An 18,720-nucleotide genomic window follows, 5' to 3' on the forward strand; every position below is an offset into this window, starting at 1 on the left:
GTGTCTGTATCTATTTCTGCTTGTGAGTGGGTGAACTCCTTCTGGTTTTTGCTTTTTTGGTCAGGCCTGAGGTGGGTGGAAGGGGGGGGGGGGTTACCTCAAATTAACTGACTCTCTTGGATCCATTTAGAGTTCTATGTTTTAAATAAAAAAATATGTTCAGCGTTGACCTCTGTTAGTCAGCTGGAGATGGTAAAAGTTTTGTTTACAGATGGCATAAAGTGTAAAGCTGAAGCAGAAGTGAACTTTCAGAAAGGATGATAGACATTTTCAGAAAAGCGCTGTGAGCTGGATCCATAAAGAGGGGGTGCAGACACAACTTTTAACTGCATTTGATTCAGACATGTAAGGCTTCAACCAAAAATGAAATGTTTTCCGTCTATAATTTGCAAAAGGGGTAAAGATCACATGTTTAGTTAATGTGTCACACATCCAAATCCAGTTTTCCTTACCCAAGTACATTTGCATACAGTAAAATAAAATAAAACGAGTTCTAAGGTTTAGGCATTGCAGTAGAGTTAGTCCTTCTAGAACATTTTTAATTCAGAAAGAATGCATTTTATGTTTTGTTCCATTGATAGAGGAGAAATTGTTCTTCTCAGATTCTGTCTCTCACACATTCATGTGCATATATGACATCTGTAAAAACTCTTATTCACTTTGTGGTGTATTTTATTAAGCTGCAACAACTGTAACATTGTCTGTGAGCCAAGACCTGAGTCATATCTCACTGCCTTTACCACAGTGTGCACAACTTGTGCAAATAACTCCCTTAACTTCCTTGTTCACTCTTGTGGTTTTTAGATGCGAGAGCATCTCCTTTTTTTTTTGTTTTCTTGCTGTGCTTGTCATTTACCTCCTGCTTTCATTTCTGAGAGCAGCACAGAAACAGCAATGGCAGGTGCCATCGCTTTGCCGCTTCAAGAATACTTTGCATCCTTGGACAAGGCCAGTTTGCCAAAGATTCTGCAAGTGTGCTCTGGAGTGTATTTTCAAGGTAAGCCTTGTGGGGTTTTGGTTCTTTGAAAAGTAAAGACTTCAGTATAAATTTTAAAGAAGTTTAAGGGAACACAGAAACTGCGGGCACTAAAACACGTTCTACTGCGTCTGGATTTCAACATTCTCAGCCTGTTTTAGCGTATGTGCCTCCCTCCTTCCTTCCACTGGTCTCATTCATGAAGCATTTTATGTGATGATCATATTTGCATTAAGTAAAAATGTTAAACTTTTATAAGGATCATGTTTCTTTCTTTCTCTGTTCAGGTTCTGTGTATGAACTCTCTGGTAGTGAAGTGTGCTTCTCTACCGGTGATCTGATAAAGATCATTGGATTGGAGCTCCACTCAGTTTCTTGTCAGGATGTTTCCAACGATGAAAAGTTCGAGTTGCCAATCAATCACAAAGGTTGGTTTGAGATGCACTTGAGTAAAATGTTTAGTCTGCTGCAGTTTGCTGATTTTTTTTCTGTTTTTAGGTCTGTTCAAAGTGGTACCAGACGAGATGCCTTACAGTTCGCTCGAAGAGATGTTGAGTTTAAGGCCCGTCAGCTTGGATACCTGCCTTCCCTTCACTTTCACCAACCGCTCTAAGATGACCTTTGGGGATCTCACCCTCGGGGCTGGGAAAGTGTTGACTGTGCTTTCAATCGAACAGCAGAAGGGCCAAGAGGACCAAGTGCGATGCCACCTCAAAGGTTCACAAGAGACCTCTGCAGAAGTGTGCATTCCTACGTCTTTCCGTGGGGAGTTTTATGAGTGCGAGAGCGAAGAAAACTTCAGCCTCCAGGAGATCATGTCTTCACCATCACTGCGCAGTCGAAGGTTTCGCTTCAGCAACACCGCCAAGTGTCAGCGACCCTTAATCTTCTCTCCTATATATCAGATCCAGGCCATCATGAGTAGTAAGAAAAACTTCTTTACATATTACATTGGATTTTTTTGGTTCCTTATTTTCATAGCTGAGTGGTAAATGAGAAGTTCGTCAAACTATGAATGTGGATTGATCAAATCGAAAACAACATTTATAGAAATGGATCTTTGTAAAACATCTTAATATCTTTGCTCAGAAACATTTTAAGTATCATTTTACTAATGTTTACTCTTTAGAAAGCCGTAAGAGGGAAACAATTATCTTTATTTAGCTTTATGGACTTTCCTCTTTTCACATGTCTCTCACTAACATTTGTCAATTTTTCCCCTACAGTGAGAAAAAAAGAGATGAATTTCCTATCCAGTTTAGAGATAGATGTGGTGGATGTCACCAGCACATGCCAGGATGTAGAGTTTGTGGCGCCCCTCAGTCTGACAGAAGTCATGTCTCAGCCGGACGAAATGTTCCCCGCGGTTGTGGAGATCATAGATGGCCCAGAGAATGGCTACATGTTCAAAAGCACATGGATAGCAGAGCTCAACAAAGGGGTCAGCTTGGTTTTACACAAGAGAACGACAAAATCCTTCACAATGGTGTCCACCCCGAAGAGCCGAAAGACGCAGCAGTACTTCCTCGTGTGTCAGCAGTACACTGGACGCTTTCGGAAAAGACCGAGAGAGTTTAACTCGGCCTATGAGCTGTACGTGGCTTCAACTCAGACACCCTGCCTGAACGTCAGTGTGACAAAGAACTGTGAGGAGGACGTGGCGGAGGGCCTTCCTTCCCTCAGTGTTGGGGAGAAACTGGAGATTCTAAGTTGCACGAGAATGGAGTTATCTCCTGAGAACAGCAAAGGAGACAAGCAGTCTGTTGAGGCTCTTTTATGCCAACGCTTGCAAGAGCAAGACGAGGAGGACGATGAAGACAGCGACGTGGAGGCAGCTGAAAAGGAAGATAGTAAAGATGAAGTTTTTCTTCCTCTTTATATGCAAGGGCACTTTGTGGAAATACTTCCTGATAATAAAAAGTACAAACTCAGCGAATTGGTTAAGAACTGTAGCTTTCCACTGGACGTGAAGGTGGTGAGTCGTGATACAGAACTGGAGACAGATCCACTGTCGGCGTTTGCATGTCTCCGGTTAGAGGGAATTATTTCGGAGCCCGTCATCCAGGCAAGCCTCCTCGAAAAGCCCGAACATTGTTTTGAGATCCCAATCCAGTGGCTTTCCGTGAACGTCGTTTTCACCAAGGACCCTTTGCTGTGGCCTGAAGGTCAACCTCCCAAATGTTGCGTAGAAAAGGTCATTGAGGTGACCGAGTCCTTTTTTTATGAGTTTCGAAAGCAGGTCAGCTCAAACGAAGTTCCCCCGCCTCGGCCGCCAAAGAGAAACATGTCTTCAGAAAAAACAAGCAAAAAGGGAAAGAGCACAAAGAAAACAAGCAAAACAAATAAAACCAAACACCGAAAGGAGATGGCCACCCCGACCGAGGAGATGAGTAATCTGACTTTAACTAACAAGCGAAGACCACCAGCTCCACCCCCTCCAGTAAGTATGGATCTGTGGCAGTCATGTTCAAAAAGCTTCTCTGTTACAGTACACAGTAAACCTCACTTATGTCTGACACCATACCTTTTTCAAATGTGACTGTTGGGTAATCTTTCAGAAAAAGGTCAGGTACTATTTTCCCTTTTTTTTTTTTTCCTTTACCGTTTCCTCTTTTCCTACAGGCTGACATAACTGACGAGTCTCCACCAATTGTGCCCCGAAAACACTCTGAAGTTGAAGTGGCAGAAAGGAGGGCTGTAGCAAACGACTACGCAAAACTAATCCAGTCACAAAAAACACGAGGTGAACATTTGATTTTAGCGTTCATAAAAACTTTATGAATGCCGAACACCATGCACTTGCAAATCTTCTGTAGAGCAAAGAAACGTTCCTTTGGTTTGTGAGTTTTTTGGCTCAACAGAACCGACAATATTTAATCAGAAAAGACTAATAGTGGAACTCGTTAAAATAATAGTGTATTTTGTGGTACAAGCACCAAAGTTAGCATGGATGCAACTTAGGATCCTTTTTTTTAAAAAAAAAAAAAAAAAGCATGTTTGCCACAAAAAAAAAAATATTCTGTCCATCTTCTTTGATGGATAAAGTGATGTATATATATATATATATATATATATATATATATATATATATATATATATATATAGTGAGAGATAAATACATGGGTACTGAACACTGCAGGTGACGTTTTCCAGCTTCCTTGTCTTTCTTTTCACAGCAAACATGTTTTTCTAAAGGAGGGCCTCCTGAGGTCTACTCACGGCAGATTTGGTGCTTGTACCGCAAAATGTACGATTTGTCTGAAATATCAACCTAACCGGCTCCGCTACAAAGTAAACTCCCTGAAAAGACGCTGCTCAAAAGAAATGAGGAACATATTTTGCATGTAAAAAATATTCCATCTTTGTTTTGTAAATATGGAAAACTAATGTTAACGCTCACTTTTTTTGTTTGTTTTCAACCCTCAGGAACAGAGGACAGTGACCACGACTATGAAACTGTGGATGAATCTTTTGTAGATATGATGAAAACGGCACAGGAGAGCATCATGTTCTACTAAATAAACAAAAAATAAGGATTGTCAAACTGGACTTCAGAGGGGTACAGATATTGCAATATCAAGCACTTCTTGTTGAAAAACCTTGTAAGATGATAAATACACCATGCTGTGTTAATATCAAACTACAAATATAAAACTTTAAACTAGTATTTCATGAAACCGTTTTAGATTATTCAAAAAATCTGTTTTTTTTTTATTATTAACTCAAACTTATTTGTGGAGACGTTATTTTACTGTCAACATGTATTTGAAGCTGCCTGTGTGTCAAACTATTGAGAGAAGCGGGAACTTGTGTTGAAGTGTTGTGTTTTTGTGTAATACTAACAGTATGTTTGCTTTGGTGGATGTAAACTGCAAAACCAGAGCAGTAAGGCAATGCAAACCACAATTAGCTACCTTTTTCTAATCTGTTAATTCGTTTTACTGCGGTATGGAAATACAGCAAAGCACGATAGTGTCATCCTTTCAGCAACGGAAACTCTAAACAAAACGCTCTATACAATCTTTGATGCGAAGCCACAGACAAAACCACAATGTGAGGCCCAGGTCCCCTCCACCCCCATTACTTTCTTATACATATATTTATTTTTTGTATTATCATTTTACAGCACAGTTAGGATTATGTGTGTATCATATGTGTATCATGATTTGTCAAAGACTGCACATCCTGATTGATCTCTGAATATAACTGAAGGGGACTATTAAACTATTTGAATTTAAAACGTTTCAGTCGATTTACGTCCTGTGAAAAGTTTTACCCTAACATTAAGTAACTAACATAAAATACTATCAACATGTAATGTAATGACATGAAACTTGCAGACCTTTTTGTCTTCAAGGTTAAAAAAAGGTGAAAAATAGTTGACAACTTTGCAGTTCAGATTTAACAGATTTATTTTATTATACAGACAAAATAAATTCTTGGTTTACAGAGGAAGAAAAATCCAAGCACAGTTTTGCGAAATCTATTCTTACAGAGAAAACTGCACAGAAAGTAAAAAGCGCCACTGGGTACTTGTGCAAGACTAAAAAATCAAAAGATGCTTTACAAGAGAGGAGAGGGTACACACAGAAACACAAAATGAAGTGCAGCAACAACTGCTTTCCTTCAAAGAAGTGAATAGCAGAAGCTGCTGCATGAATGCAGAAGGAGGAAACAGAAAAATGCTGAGTATCTTCCCACATTTTTGTACTTGCATTAAGAGTTTGACAAAGTCTACAACTTGAGTAACAAAGGTTTCAGTGCGGTACCCCAAAAGTTCAAAAGAAGTGAACTAGTCGTTGTCGGTTGATTTGAAGTGGTCTTCGTCGATAGTGGAAAAAATGTGACCCTCGTTGCTAAGGAACTCCACCGCCTGTCTGTTGGCGCAAAGAGAGAAGGAAATAAATACTTTTTGCAACAACTAATGCTAAAAAATGAGAGAAAAAACAAGCCGGTCACAATTTTTTTTTACAAATATTCAGAGAATTACCATTTGCATAAAAAAAATGTATTCTAGGGAATTTCCAGATTCTAACAGCTCAACTTCCTTCTTCTTTGTTGTTGTTTTTTTTGTTGCTGTGGTTTCATTTGGACTAAATAAAAAATAAAATCAATAACTTCATTTTTAAACACCGTGACCTTCAGAAAGGCAGCCAGCATGTAAAACATGAACACGTTGAAGCTAAACTAATTTAAATACAAAAAAGATTTACGATTGGGTTATCTAAAAAGTTGAAATGGTATTTAACAAATTGGATGTTAAATACCTTTTACATGTGTGCCAGAAGGTATCAACCTCAATAGTGTGTGAATCATTAAATATTTAGTAAAGGCTTTCTTTTTATTTTTATTTTAAACCTATGAGAACTCCCAGCTCTCACTAAGCATTTAGAACAAACATAATAGAAATGAAAATGGTAAAAACTCAACCTTTTTCTTAACTTAAAGAAAACAACAACAAATACATTCATTTTCTATTGCTGTTCATGTTTATGAAAGCGCTTTATAGCCCAGATTCACTTACTTAATCATGGGGAGACTCATACCACCAAGTCGGTGCTTCAGATCTTGAATGCTGATACCCTGTGGTTCTGGGCAACCTCTTATTAGACTCAGCACCTAGTAGATGAAAATGATGATACATTACTCATGCACTATTTATACCAATTTGATAGATAATGGGAATTTCAAACAAGCATTAAAGTCCCACGCCAATGAAAATGATGTATTTAACCCTCCATCTTCCACTCAGCCGGGACCGGGTCGTGGGGGAAAGCAGTCTAAGCAAAGATGATGCCCAGACTTCCCTTCCCTGGCTACTTCCTCCAGCTACTCTGGGGGGACCCCGAGACGTTCCCAGACTCTCAAGCGTGTCTTGGGTCTTCCCTGGGGCCTCTGCCCAGTGGGACATACCCGGAACACCTATCCAGGAGAGGGGCCCAGGAGGCATCCGAACCAGATGCCCGAGCCACCTCCAGTGGTTCCTCTTGATGTGGAGGAGCAGCCACTCCGAGTTCTCTCCGGGTGACCGAACTTCTCCTCCTCTCTAAGAGAGCGCCCAGCCACCCCACTGAGGACGCTCGTTTCAGCCGCTTGTATTCGGGACCTCGTTCTTTTGGTCCCAGACATGACTATAGTGAGTACTGGAACGATGATGGACCAGTAGAGAAACCGAATAGCAGTGAGCTCAGAAGGGTCGGTGCGATGTGGTTTGGGTGGCAGTTGAAGGCAGGTGCCTCAGCAGCCCAAACTCCAGTCATGGAACTTGGTTTAACATGTAGCATTTTTCTCAAGACATATAAAAGAATTTAAGGTTAATGCTGCATTTCTGGGTATTTATTCAAGTCATGATGGATCAGGAGCAGAGAAAAAACCTACAGTTTGAAAAAGCTCTCAGTTGTGACACAGCAACTGAAATGGGTGGGCCAAAGTCTCCCATACTGGTGCATCCACTTGCAGACAAATAGATCCATAGAGATTTTCATTTTTCCTTGCCTGAGCTGGCATCTGGCTGAAAACTGTATTGGCTAGATAGCTCTGTTATTGTTTGCCATATTTGTAGCACGGCTAATGTTAGCTTGGGGTTGTGGGGGGCTGTAAGCTAGCGAGAGAAGGTGCATAGGAAGGCATGATGGGATATCACGGGAGGGTTACTTCCGCCCTTTATCTCTTAAAAAAAAGGATACAGGCTTTTTGATTTTGGCCACTGGGAATGCTTTTAAAATAGTTAAAAATATGTAGTTAACTTGATTAGACTTACCTGATTTTGATTTGGACTTAACCCGTTGTTAGTCATATCGCTGGCACCCGCATAGCTGCCTCCCATTCCTCCAATGGCTGGCTTGGACACGCTCCCAGCAGTCATTCCTCCACCACCACCAAGCTACAATAACAACACAAACTTCATCATGTCATTATGACTTCTTCAAATCCAGACAACCTCAAATACAAAATGATGTCATTCATGGTTGAAATGATTTACATGATTGTTAAACGCGTATATTATTATAACTCACATCAAAATGTTGTTGATTTATGTGGATAAACCAGAACTTAAAGATAACAGAGGAGGGTCTGCTATAAAACCAAACTAATAAGTATTTCCTAAATGAAACAATAGCCCATGGACAAAGAGAAGCACCCCCCCCCCCCCCCCCCCCCCCCCCAGAGAACTGCTTTGGAATAAAAAAAAAGGTATCAATTATGTTCTTTGCCCCAATATGGACAAGAAGGAGGTAGTATAAAACAGTAATGCTCAAAACATAAAATTAGCTTTTATGCTACTTCCTTCATGACAAGTTTTATGTGGAAACCTTTTGTTGGTATTGTTTTGCACAATTTACCACAAACTGCTGGCAGCCTGTGTTGTGGTGCAGACATGTATATGATCATCATCAGTATTATCAGGCTGGAGAGATAATCTCACTTTCAGCTTCGTTTCTGTGCATAAAGTCAAGCCACTCTCATGCAGACACACTTGCAAATTGAACATGCAAACTAAACATTGTAATATATATTTTTCTGTACATTGTTGTTGCAAGACTTAAAAAAAACTGTAAATATGACTACTGAGTTTGTATCACATTCATGTATGTGATCATGTTTCCAACAAAAGGGGGTTCCTGCAGACTTAGACTTCAGAATCTTTAACATGCTGGACATACAGTTCTTTAGGGAGAACAGCAGACTTTAAGTACAAACGATTCTAGAGACGACTCCAACCATCTTCCTGTTTCAAACCACACACTTCTCTGCACCAAAACGTCTTCAATGATCGGTAAACACAATTCTGACTAGCTCCGTCGATTTTCTCTTTACTGGATTCAACGAGAAAACCTCGAAACTCTCTGGGTCGCACGCATCAACATTCAGTTCCTCATTCTCAGAGGTTTTCACTTGAGATGAGAACTGCAGAAGTAAAAGTTTCAATTACTTACGGTGTTCTGCGGTTTGCCGAGCGCCATGTGTGCTTGGACAACTTCCAGCATGTGTGAGGTGATTTCATTCATGTCCTCCAGGGGTCTGATACAGAACGCCACCATAGACCTGTGGTTCTGACACAGGAAGGCAAACACACATTTTCTGCTAAATTCAAAAATGAGTAACTGAAACAGCAGCAATGAACAATCACAAATGACCTTAAGACAGGTTATAGGTGTTTAAAAAAGCAAATAAAGCTCTTTAACAAGTTTGGAGGCTATAGGTGTTAAACTAAGGAAATGAGGCTCTTTAAAAAAAGTTTGCAGCTGCTGTAAGAACCTACACTTAGCTCAGGAAAGAGGTGACAAAAGCCTAAACCTTCATTTTTTGGGACGAAAGCACCTTTTAGCTAAATAAAGAACTGGCAAATCAGTGACAACCATTTTTTAAGTTAATTCATGCAATAACTGATAAAAGACAAAAGTTTCCAATTTGTGTGGCCCTAAAGCGTGGCCCTTTGTTTACAGTGTTAGGGCCGCATGAAGAAAATAAGATAAAAATAAAAGTTGGCAGGCCCTGTAATACACTTACTTGAAAAGAGCGTAGGTTTCCAGAGACTTTGACATATGTTCCTGGAGGCAAAACAGTGCTGTCCACACTCGGATCCTACAAAATAAAACCCAATCAGAGAAATTATTTTCTAGAAACCGGAAGTTAACTGAAATAAATGTTAAAATATATATTTTAATGAAACCAGCAATGACAGCATCAACAATGATAATAAAGATGTAGATTTGATCAAATGTTGTTTATAAACAACAATGGTCTGCAGACTGTGTCTCTTATGAATCATATTTAGCAAGGGGTTGTCACCAACTGACCTCTGTATCCACCCACTGCTTCACATCCATAGGAGCACCTGTCATGTCATCAACCCTGTACTGGATGTAGGTCATGGATTTGTCCGTGCTTCTGATGATGCCAACAATGGTGACCTATGACAGAGATGTGTAAAAAGGCAATAAAAACAATATGAAAGTACATTTTTGTTGTTTTTTGTTTGTTTGTTGCCAAGTGTTATGCATTAGTAAACACTAAATTTAAGACAGAAACCTGTCTTGATTTTTCAAAATAAAGGATCTGGAGTTGGTCTCTCTTGTTCCGAACAGATATTTTACTGCTGCTTCCAAGACTTAAGTTTGGATCAATTATTTAAACACCAGTCGAAAGGAGAAGTTCTACATGTGTGTAGCAGAATACGTTGAAGTTTTACAATCGTGGTTATAAAATATTGTTAAATATTAATTTAAAAAAATTAATTAATAAAAAAAAAAAACATTCTTTAACCCTATGATGCCTGACTTTACTTCTAGCTATGAAATAAATCATTCATGTTTTTGCTTTCATGTAGATGCTAAGTTAAGGTAATTTAAGATGGAAGTACTTTGATGCATATTTGCTCAATAAATGTCAAACAGCTTGCCAAACAAAAGATTACTTGTTCCAGATTTTCTATTTTATTTTATCATTATTATTGTGTTTTTTGTAAAGATCTGCCACATAGCAAAGAAAGGTAAAAGTCCATAACTTACTGATGCTTTTGTTTCCAACAAAAAGCTTACAAATATATTAGGAAAAAAGCTAAATCTATTATTTCCCAATTGATAAGGCATTATTTTTGGACTCATTGATTTTTTTTTTAGCTCCAATTAACTAATTATTACCGTAATTATTGAGACTTTGTTTTACTGTGACTTGGTCCCCTTCCCTTCCATCGTTATTAAATATATACATAGGTCTGTGTTTTTTTTATCTTTTTAAAGAGAGAGAGTAAAATCAAAATTATATGATATCTAATACTTTACAGTAGACATACTCTTTTGCATTTTAGGTTACCTGGTTAACCTCCACTTCTCCCACTTTAAAGGCTTCATCAGCCTGAGATGCAGACATCAACTGAGACACTGTGCAGGGTATAATTTGAGTGGAACGGGTCCTCTGGTGATGAACAAACAGACAGAAGGATTTCAGTTTTTACTAGCGTTACCGTTATGTGCTTAAAACAACACTCAAGCATACAAGACAAGTGCAATAATAATATAAAAACGGTTTATGTTAGGTCAAAGGGACAATGTGGAATTAAAGATGTTCAAGCTTTAATATGGATCACTTTTAACTACCGGTGTAAGTTTTGAAAGGCACCATCACTCTGTCGGCATTGTCATTTCTCACCCCTTTCTTCTCTCCTTGGGACAAGCCAGGCGATGCAAAGCCTCCAGGAGACTGCGTGTAACCCCCAACCATTCCCGACTCACTGTAGCCTCCTAAAGTTTCAACACAGAAATTGAAAGCAAGTGAAGCAAACTCCCTTTTCGGCATATTTACAATGTTAATGGAAGACACATTTGACAACAAACTATTACACTTGTAAGAAATAAACAAAGAAGCCACTTGACTTGAGTGTTAAGTAAAGCTAACGTTAGCTGTACCAAACAACACAAACATGCCAGTGTGAACGATGTAAAGGCAAACAAACAACTTGGATACGACATTTACCTTGATTCCACATGCTGACACTTCGTAAGTAATTCTTAAAATGCAAAGATAATTTAGTGACGGGGTGAAATCGAGCAACCAACTTGCTTAACGACCTGATTCCCGCGCGCCAAACTCAATGTAAGACGCATGCGCGTGGGATAATTCCCGCGAAACGTTTCATCGCGAGAGGTATATAGATAATGTACTGGCCCTGATTTTTGACTGTCAGGCATTTGCCACGGTTTTGGAGTAAACATTCCAATTAATGGGGAATTTCCACCGTTTTTTTCTTAAACTCTAACATTGTTTTTATTTCATAATGATTGTATTATTTTAAAAGATCTAATAATCCTTGTTTACTAAGAAAATCTACACCTGATAGAAATATTTCGGGAAATAACAAGCAAATTATGACGCTATCGCAAAGAGGTGGAACATGATGATCTTTGTTCCTTTCAATTTAAAAAAAAAGGTTTTCTAGTTGTAATGAGCACTGGTGCATGCGTAAATACTATAACTTATCAAAATCTCAAAAATTACAAATATAAAAAAATAAAACGTGAAAGGTATTTTGTGTGTGATCGTATGGTCTAAAATTTGAATTGCTTTTTAAGGTAGCCTTTTGCTTTTGTGTGTCTTTAGTTTAAATAACAACAGTAAAGGTGATAGGATTGTGTAATATTTTTCTCAGCCTCCAAATCCGCAGCTCAATAAACATAGGCTAATCAGTAACACCCTGTATTAGTATGAACTTCTAAACTTTTATTTAATTTGAAGAAAAACAATTTTCTGTTGAAAGCTTTAGTTCTGACTTGCCATGGAGAATCAAATGATAAAAGTGTCATTTTGTAGTTTCTGATGGACAAAGAGAGCTATTTTGTAATGATTTAATCTGTCAAAAGTGCTTCTTATCTTAAGCGTTCTCGTAAAAACTAATAATATTGTGTCATAAAACAAGGTTTAGTTATTATGATCCACACAAGCATGTCAGTGCCTTGGTAAGAAGGTTGTGTTGGCCCGCTCTGCCCTTCCTTTATAGACCCTTGCCTGTCTTTTCCAGCACAGCTGTTCTCAGACACTCAAACATGACAGCAACAAGCTTTTTCTTATCTTGTCTGCTTTTCAAAGGAGCTCTTGCTCTCACTGGTAAGTAGAGCCTTGTGTAACCAGCGTGTTATAGATGATTTTGTGACATTTACTTACTTCGCCTATGTGCTGATCTTTTCCAGGAAGCTTTTGGCATATCACAGATTTGCACTGGGACCCAACTTATGAAGTGACAGATCAACCGGAGCTGGTGTGCGCCTCTAGCGGCAAACGGCCTGCTTTGAGCGCCGGTAGATTTGGAGACTATGTTTGTGACTCACCATGGCACCTGATCAATTCCTCTGTGTATGCCATGAAGAGCATTCTTCCAGACCCAGACTTCATCATCTGGACAGGGTACCTACTTTTCTTCTTTACATGGTAACCTCTGTGGGTTTTTTCTGTGCAATTAGACTAATTTCCCACCAAGATGTCTACTAGATAACTAATATACACTTATTCTAGGTGTCTACTAAACATCTCAGACAACTATTTTGTTCCTTTATTAGATGTCTAGCAATAGTGTCCTGATCTGCATATAGAGGTCTCCTACACATCTTCTTGAAGCCATCTAATCTTGGGATATTTGCCTATTAGACTGTTTAAATCATGTGTAAATGTATTCGTTGTATTATCGAAGGCCTCTCATGCACCTTCTTAATTATTATTTGTTATTTAACTGCACTATTTAACTAACCCTAAGCCTCCTCGAGAAAAATGGCGGCTTGTTTCCAACGCACAAGTCATGATGGGACCACAATGCCGTTGGCTGAGGGAAAGTCGTCTGCTAAAGATCGAAACGGCGATGTGCAATAGCCAGGTCTTTATTGTACATGTCTGTCATATCTACAGCTGTAAAATCAAAAGTATCCACAATTTAGATATCTAATAGATGTGTCTGTGCTCAGTGGGTTCAGGCCACTTTAACAACCTAGTTTCGATTTAATTAACTGTACTGGACTTGCTACAAATGTTGGGCTTTAGATTTCCACTTCCTCCTTTCGGAACACTTTTTACAAATCTCTCCTTTGACTTTACAGAGATGACACACCGCATGTGCCAAATGAGGATCTAGGAGAGGAAGCTGTGATAAACATCATCAGTAATCTTACTAGTGCAATAACTGAGATTTTTCCACGTAAGAATGAAATCCAGTAACAATTCTGGGAACCTATAGAGAAAATGACACTAGGTTGACCTCAGTGATAATGAAAGACTGCACTTTTTTTCCTACTTTAGACACTAAAGTATATTCGGCCCTTGGCAACCATGATTTTCATCCAAAGAGCCAGCTTCCTGCAGGCCCAAATACAATCTACAACCGAACAGCAGAACTGTGGAATCACTGGCTGGAGCTAGAATCAAAGCAAACATTTAAAAAAGGTGAACAAATAGTCATAAGTCTACAAAACTTTACGTCTTTGACACGATTGATGTGTTTGTTGAAAAAATAGGCATTAAAAATATAGGTTTACAAATATATGTTTTTACAGGTGGATACTACACCGAAAAGCTACTAAACCGAAATGGTTACAGGATGCTGGTCCTTAACACAAATCTGTACTATGACCAGAACCAAGTGACCCAGAACATGGATGACCCAGCGGATCAGTTTAACTGGGCAGATCAAATTCTCACAGAGGCTGCCGCCATCAAAGAGAAGGCAAATCCCATCAAAAACATAATAAGTTAATCAAACTCAAATAAATTATAAATATATTTTCTTTTTTTCAAACACTAAACTGGTTTTGTCTTGCAGGTTTATATCATTGGACATGTTCCTCCAGGATTTTTTGAGAAGAAGAGAAGTAAGCCATGGTTTGCACCAAAGTATAACAGGCGATACTTGGATTTAATAGAAAAGCATCACTCAGTCATACTTGGACAGTTCTTTGGTCACCATCATACTGACAGCTTCCGCATGTTCTACAATAAAGACAGTAGGTTATAACATGGCTCATTTGTTTAACCCTTGTGCTGTCCTATGGGGTCAAGATGACCATTGATGTGGTGTCCCTACCATAACAAAGGTGGAGAGGATTTCATGTAATCCATGGACACCAGTGAAGATCACTAATCATTAAAGAAAAAAGTTCAGCGCACCGTCTTGGGGGGTCTAGATGACCCCACTCCCAATGTCAAAGTGCCTAGGATAGCACAAGGGTTAACTCCAAGGGTTAATTTGTAATAACTTCTTGAAGGCACAAATCTATATTCCTATATTCTTCAGGGTTGCCTATCAGCACCATGTTTCTCAGTCCGGGCGTCACACCGTGGGAAACCACACTTCCTGGAGTTGTGAATGGAGCCAACAACCCTGGGATTCGTGTCTTTGAATATGACACAGACACACTGCTGGTGAAAGTAAGAAATGAATCTTTATAAATATTCATTTCCATGTATGCTTTTTTTCTGAGATTCTCTAAATTGGTATTTGTTCTGTAAATGTTTTGACAACATAATTCTCACATTTAAAATTCTGTTTTTTTTTTAACCCATGTATCCGAACAGGACGTTGTGACATATTATCTGAATCTGACTCATGCCAACGCAGCCAGAGGACGCTGGGAAAAAGAGTACCGTCTCACAGAGAGTTTCAGGGTACCCGATGCCTCCCCGGCCTCCATGCACCAAACTCTGGAGCGTTTGGCTAATGAGCACTGCTACCTGCAGAAATACTATGAGTTCAACTCTGTCAGCTATGACCTGACGGACTGTGGCAGCGACTGCCGCGTCGACCACGTGTGCGCAGCAAGAGAGGTGGACTTCGACAGGTACGAAGACTGTCTGGTGAAAGAAGGAGCAGCCTCCGTTTTTAGTGGCCGGCTGCTGTTTCTTCCTATAGCTGTCAGTCTGTTGGCCAGTTGGTAGTGATTGCCAGTTGTATCATGTGACACCTAGCACCTTTCAAAACTGTAAAACAAAAGAAAAGATTGATCCTCTTCGCATCTTTTAACTGCAAAAATGGAGATGAAATCCAGCAGAAATGCTCTTCTTTGAAACTTCTTGGATATCCAAATCTAACCCTAAACTGTAAATAAATAAATTAAATTATAGCACTATTTGTGTGCCTCTTTCATTTTTAATATAGAGAATCTATATGAAACACAAAGAAATCGTTGTTTATTTCTGAATACAAAAATTCAAGTTTTATTTATGTAAATTTTTAAAAAGTTAGTATGTGGGATATATGTGGTTTTAAATTAATGCCAGTAATTTAACAACATCCTGCTTACAGGATCTTAGATCAGACAGGAAGGTTTTTTTTTAAATTTTCTTAAAAAAGAATGTGTCTGACAAACCAACAGTGTGGGATGAGTTTATTAAAACCACCAAGCTCAGAAGAGTAAAACCTGTTTACTGGAAATAAAAGGTTGCATAGATGCGTCCAGAGCTTGGTGAAAGTCTTGGAGAGCCACCTGATTGCAGGCAGGAGCTCTTAGCTTTCCCTGCCGGATGAGGGAACACAGTTCATCCAGCATGACTCCAAACAAGCTTCCATCTGGGGAAAAAAAACATTTTCGTTTATCAGATTTTGCTTTTTATTTTTAATCAGGGAGTGTTGAAACTATCTTACCAGAGGCGTGGTCTCTTTTCCACTGAGTGACCCAAAAACCTCGAACTTTCACATCTTTAAAAATGAGTGCACTCTGAAAACAGAAAAATTTATATTAAGCTTTTAGAAAAACAGTTTTGGTTTTCAGAGTTAAATACCACTTATAGAGAACTGATCTCAGCTTTCACTTTATTGCATTTTCCTTCTTACCACAGGCACAGTAACCGGCTGTTTTGACATGCCACCATAAGTCACCATTGATCCTCCAGTCCTGAAAGATTGGAGCAAATGTCTGTGGGTGACGGCCGTGTGACATTAGCTGACGCAAGATTCCTTGTAAAATCCTTTGAGTCAACTGTAAAATGTAAATGATTGATGATTATCATAGTTAAAAATAGACATGATCTAACATGCTTACTGTAAGTGTCGAAGGAGTTCCGTGGCACTTCTGCCTCCAACACCATTTAATGCCAGTTTTGGCTTTGGACATGACTAGCCATAAAAAAAAAAAAAAACAATACCCCATTAGAAAAAAACAAAACTAAGTGGTCATATCTCTGACGTTATCTTGAAATCCACAGACCTTGAACACTTCCTTAATCTCAGGCCGTCGCAGGGCCTCTTCTTTGATCACGTGTGTCGCTCCAATGGCTTTCAGTCTTTCACAGAGCTGGGCGAACTCTGGTCTTTGAAGAGGAAAAAAAAAAAGACACTGCCACAATAAAAAGGGCACAAAAGTCACACTGAGCACTTTTTTCTAGAAGCCGTACTGCTAAGTTTACCTGTCTCTAACAACGTTTATGGTGTTTATTCCCCTTGCAGCAGCTATTTGAATGACAGCCTGCCCAACTCCGCTGTTGGCTGCATTCTGGATTATTGAATCACCTGGACGGACACAAAACAGAGCTGCTTGATGTGTCACAAAGTATTTGTTTGTGAAAGCTTAAAGACCTGATGAAAATTGTGTTTTTTACCATGTTCTTGTAGCATTTTTTCATGATGGAGGACATATATGAAGAAAAATATTCTCAAAAGTGTGTTTCTGAGTATTTCTTTATTCAAATCATTGGGAATCAGGAGCAGACACAAAAATGCCTCGTGGGTTTACTCTACGCCAACAGTCTTGCTGCACTGCAGAAAGTTTGTCTTGAAAACGACACCTGTTTTGGGCTATAAGTGTAATCATAATTAAAAGACCCCTGGGAACGCTTTTACAGCAGATCAAAAGATGATTGGAGTGGGACTTTAATGAATATCTATTATATGATTTTAAACGTGTCTCTATTAGTCTTTGAGTGTTCAGGTTTCAGTGGCTGAAAATGTAGGTTTCTGTATTCAGGAGGTTTACCTGGCATGAGATCTTCAAAGTCAACCAGCATGCGGAAGGCAGTGCAGGGATTCACCCCCAGTGTTGCAGCAGAAAGCAAGGGAATATCGTTTGGAACGGAGATGACATCCTCCTCAGCAAACACTGCCTCTGTCCTCCACGTTCCTGCACATGCAAAGACACACAATTCTTTTTTTTTACATGAAGGCTAGCTGATTGATGCGTGTTCTTTAGGCAGTAATTTACCAAGACCAGCATCTCTTGGAATGACCCAGTCTCCTACTTTGAGAGTTTTCACCTTCTTGCCCGTCTCTATGATCGCACCCACACCCTCATTCCCACCAATAGAAGGGAGATCTGGCAGGATCGCGTAGGTACCTGGAAGAATTCAATGCAAATCTAAGGATGATGCTTGAATACTGCTGGCCAGTGCAAAAATACTTTAAAAATACCCTGAATCATGTTTATGTCAGATGGGTTGATTGGAGCTGCCAAAAGTTTGATAAGAACATCCTTTTCTCCAGTTGGTGGAAGGTCTACATTCTTCAACCTAAGAAGTACATCTCATTTAGCTCTAATAGTGAAATCCAGGATATTATGACAAGATATATGTGTTAGAATAAATACAAAAGCATATTTGCGGATACAGTCGGGCTTTCTTACTGAAGCACTTTTGAAGGGTCTCCGTGGTTAGTGTAAACCAGAGCCCGACAGGTCTTGGTGGAGCGTCCAGCTGAATGACTGAAGTTAGAAACGTTAGCATCTCTGCACCCCTTTAGCAGGGCAGCCGCGTGCCGCCTCATGCTAGGAGTCTGTCCTTTAAAACGGACTATACGGAGCGGCGACCACATCGTTTTAGAACTAACCGGCAATTAACAGGAAGCGTAACTACAAACACCGTCTTTAAAAGTAAACTCGACAAGATTCATTAATCTGACAGCTGAGTCTATGTGGCAGCCATGTTGGCTCATGAGATAAGGTCAACAAAAAACAGCGACTCCCTGTGGATATATATGTGACATAAATAGTTTGCTTTTGACTAAAAGCTAATAATTTTAGAGCATGTTTTCCATACCCGAAGTATGAGTAAGAAGTATATGTGCGATTTAAAAACAAAACAAACAAAAAGAATAAAACAACCATTTCCAATGCTTTGTAAAAACAGTTTGTAATAAAAAAAAGTAGTTTCTAATTTAAAAAAAAAGTAGTTTTAAATCAGTTCAATTTATCTTAATTTAACAGTGAAGTACTCTTTTAATCACGAATATAATTTTAAATAAAAAAAAATGGGATTCCCCATTAAAAAAACTTTTTCGG

The 18,720-nt window shown here is 39.1% G+C and overlaps 4 protein-coding genes across 4 annotated transcripts; 2 read left to right on the forward strand and 2 right to left on the reverse strand.

Moving 5' to 3' along the window:
- Positions 1–765: 765 nt before the first annotated feature.
- Positions 766–5,216, forward strand: themis2 (thymocyte selection associated family member 2). The gene is made up of 6 exons (XM_023964021.2): positions 766–997; positions 1,264–1,404; positions 1,475–1,900; positions 2,203–3,416; positions 3,599–3,719; positions 4,403–5,216. Exons 1-6 carry the CDS (start codon positions 805–807, stop codon positions 4,492–4,494), a joined length of 2,187 nt encoding a protein of 728 aa, XP_023819789.1. The 5' UTR covers positions 766–804; the 3' UTR covers positions 4,495–5,216.
- A 154-nt stretch (positions 5,217–5,370) lies between these two features.
- Positions 5,371–11,623, reverse strand: rpa2 (replication protein A2). The gene is made up of 9 exons (XM_004078271.5): positions 11,453–11,623; positions 11,129–11,220; positions 10,793–10,894; positions 9,778–9,891; positions 9,488–9,562; positions 8,914–9,030; positions 7,737–7,859; positions 6,501–6,595; positions 5,371–5,853 (listed from the first exon to the last, which is right to left on the reverse strand). Exons 1-9 carry the CDS (start codon positions 11,463–11,465, stop codon positions 5,769–5,771), a joined length of 816 nt encoding a protein of 271 aa, XP_004078319.1. The 5' UTR covers positions 11,466–11,623; the 3' UTR covers positions 5,371–5,768.
- A 775-nt stretch (positions 11,624–12,398) lies between these two features.
- smpdl3b (sphingomyelin phosphodiesterase acid like 3B) lies at positions 12,399–15,582 on the forward strand. Its single transcript, XM_004078285.4, has 8 exons — positions 12,399–12,580; positions 12,664–12,877; positions 13,561–13,658; positions 13,760–13,903; positions 14,014–14,183; positions 14,280–14,460; positions 14,751–14,884; positions 15,032–15,582. Exons 1-8 carry the CDS (start codon positions 12,520–12,522, stop codon positions 15,389–15,391), a joined length of 1,362 nt encoding a protein of 453 aa, XP_004078333.1. The 5' UTR covers positions 12,399–12,519; the 3' UTR covers positions 15,392–15,582.
- Positions 15,583–15,825: 243 nt separating this feature from the next.
- mecr (mitochondrial trans-2-enoyl-CoA reductase) lies at positions 15,826–18,504 on the reverse strand. Its single transcript, XM_004078272.4, has 10 exons — positions 18,067–18,504; positions 17,856–17,953; positions 17,650–17,781; positions 17,425–17,568; positions 16,859–16,961; positions 16,660–16,762; positions 16,495–16,568; positions 16,287–16,347; positions 16,098–16,170; positions 15,826–16,022 (listed from the first exon to the last, which is right to left on the reverse strand). Exons 1-10 carry the CDS (start codon positions 18,252–18,254, stop codon positions 15,859–15,861), a joined length of 1,140 nt encoding a protein of 379 aa, XP_004078320.2. The 5' UTR covers positions 18,255–18,504; the 3' UTR covers positions 15,826–15,858.
- Between the last annotated feature and the right edge of the window lie 216 nt (positions 18,505–18,720).

The sequence above is a fragment of the Oryzias latipes genome, chromosome 16, assembly GCF_053564925.1.
Source record: "Oryzias latipes strain Hd-rR chromosome 16, Olatipes_Hd-rR_3.1".
Taxonomy (NCBI): Eukaryota; Metazoa; Chordata; class Actinopteri; order Beloniformes; family Adrianichthyidae; genus Oryzias; species Oryzias latipes.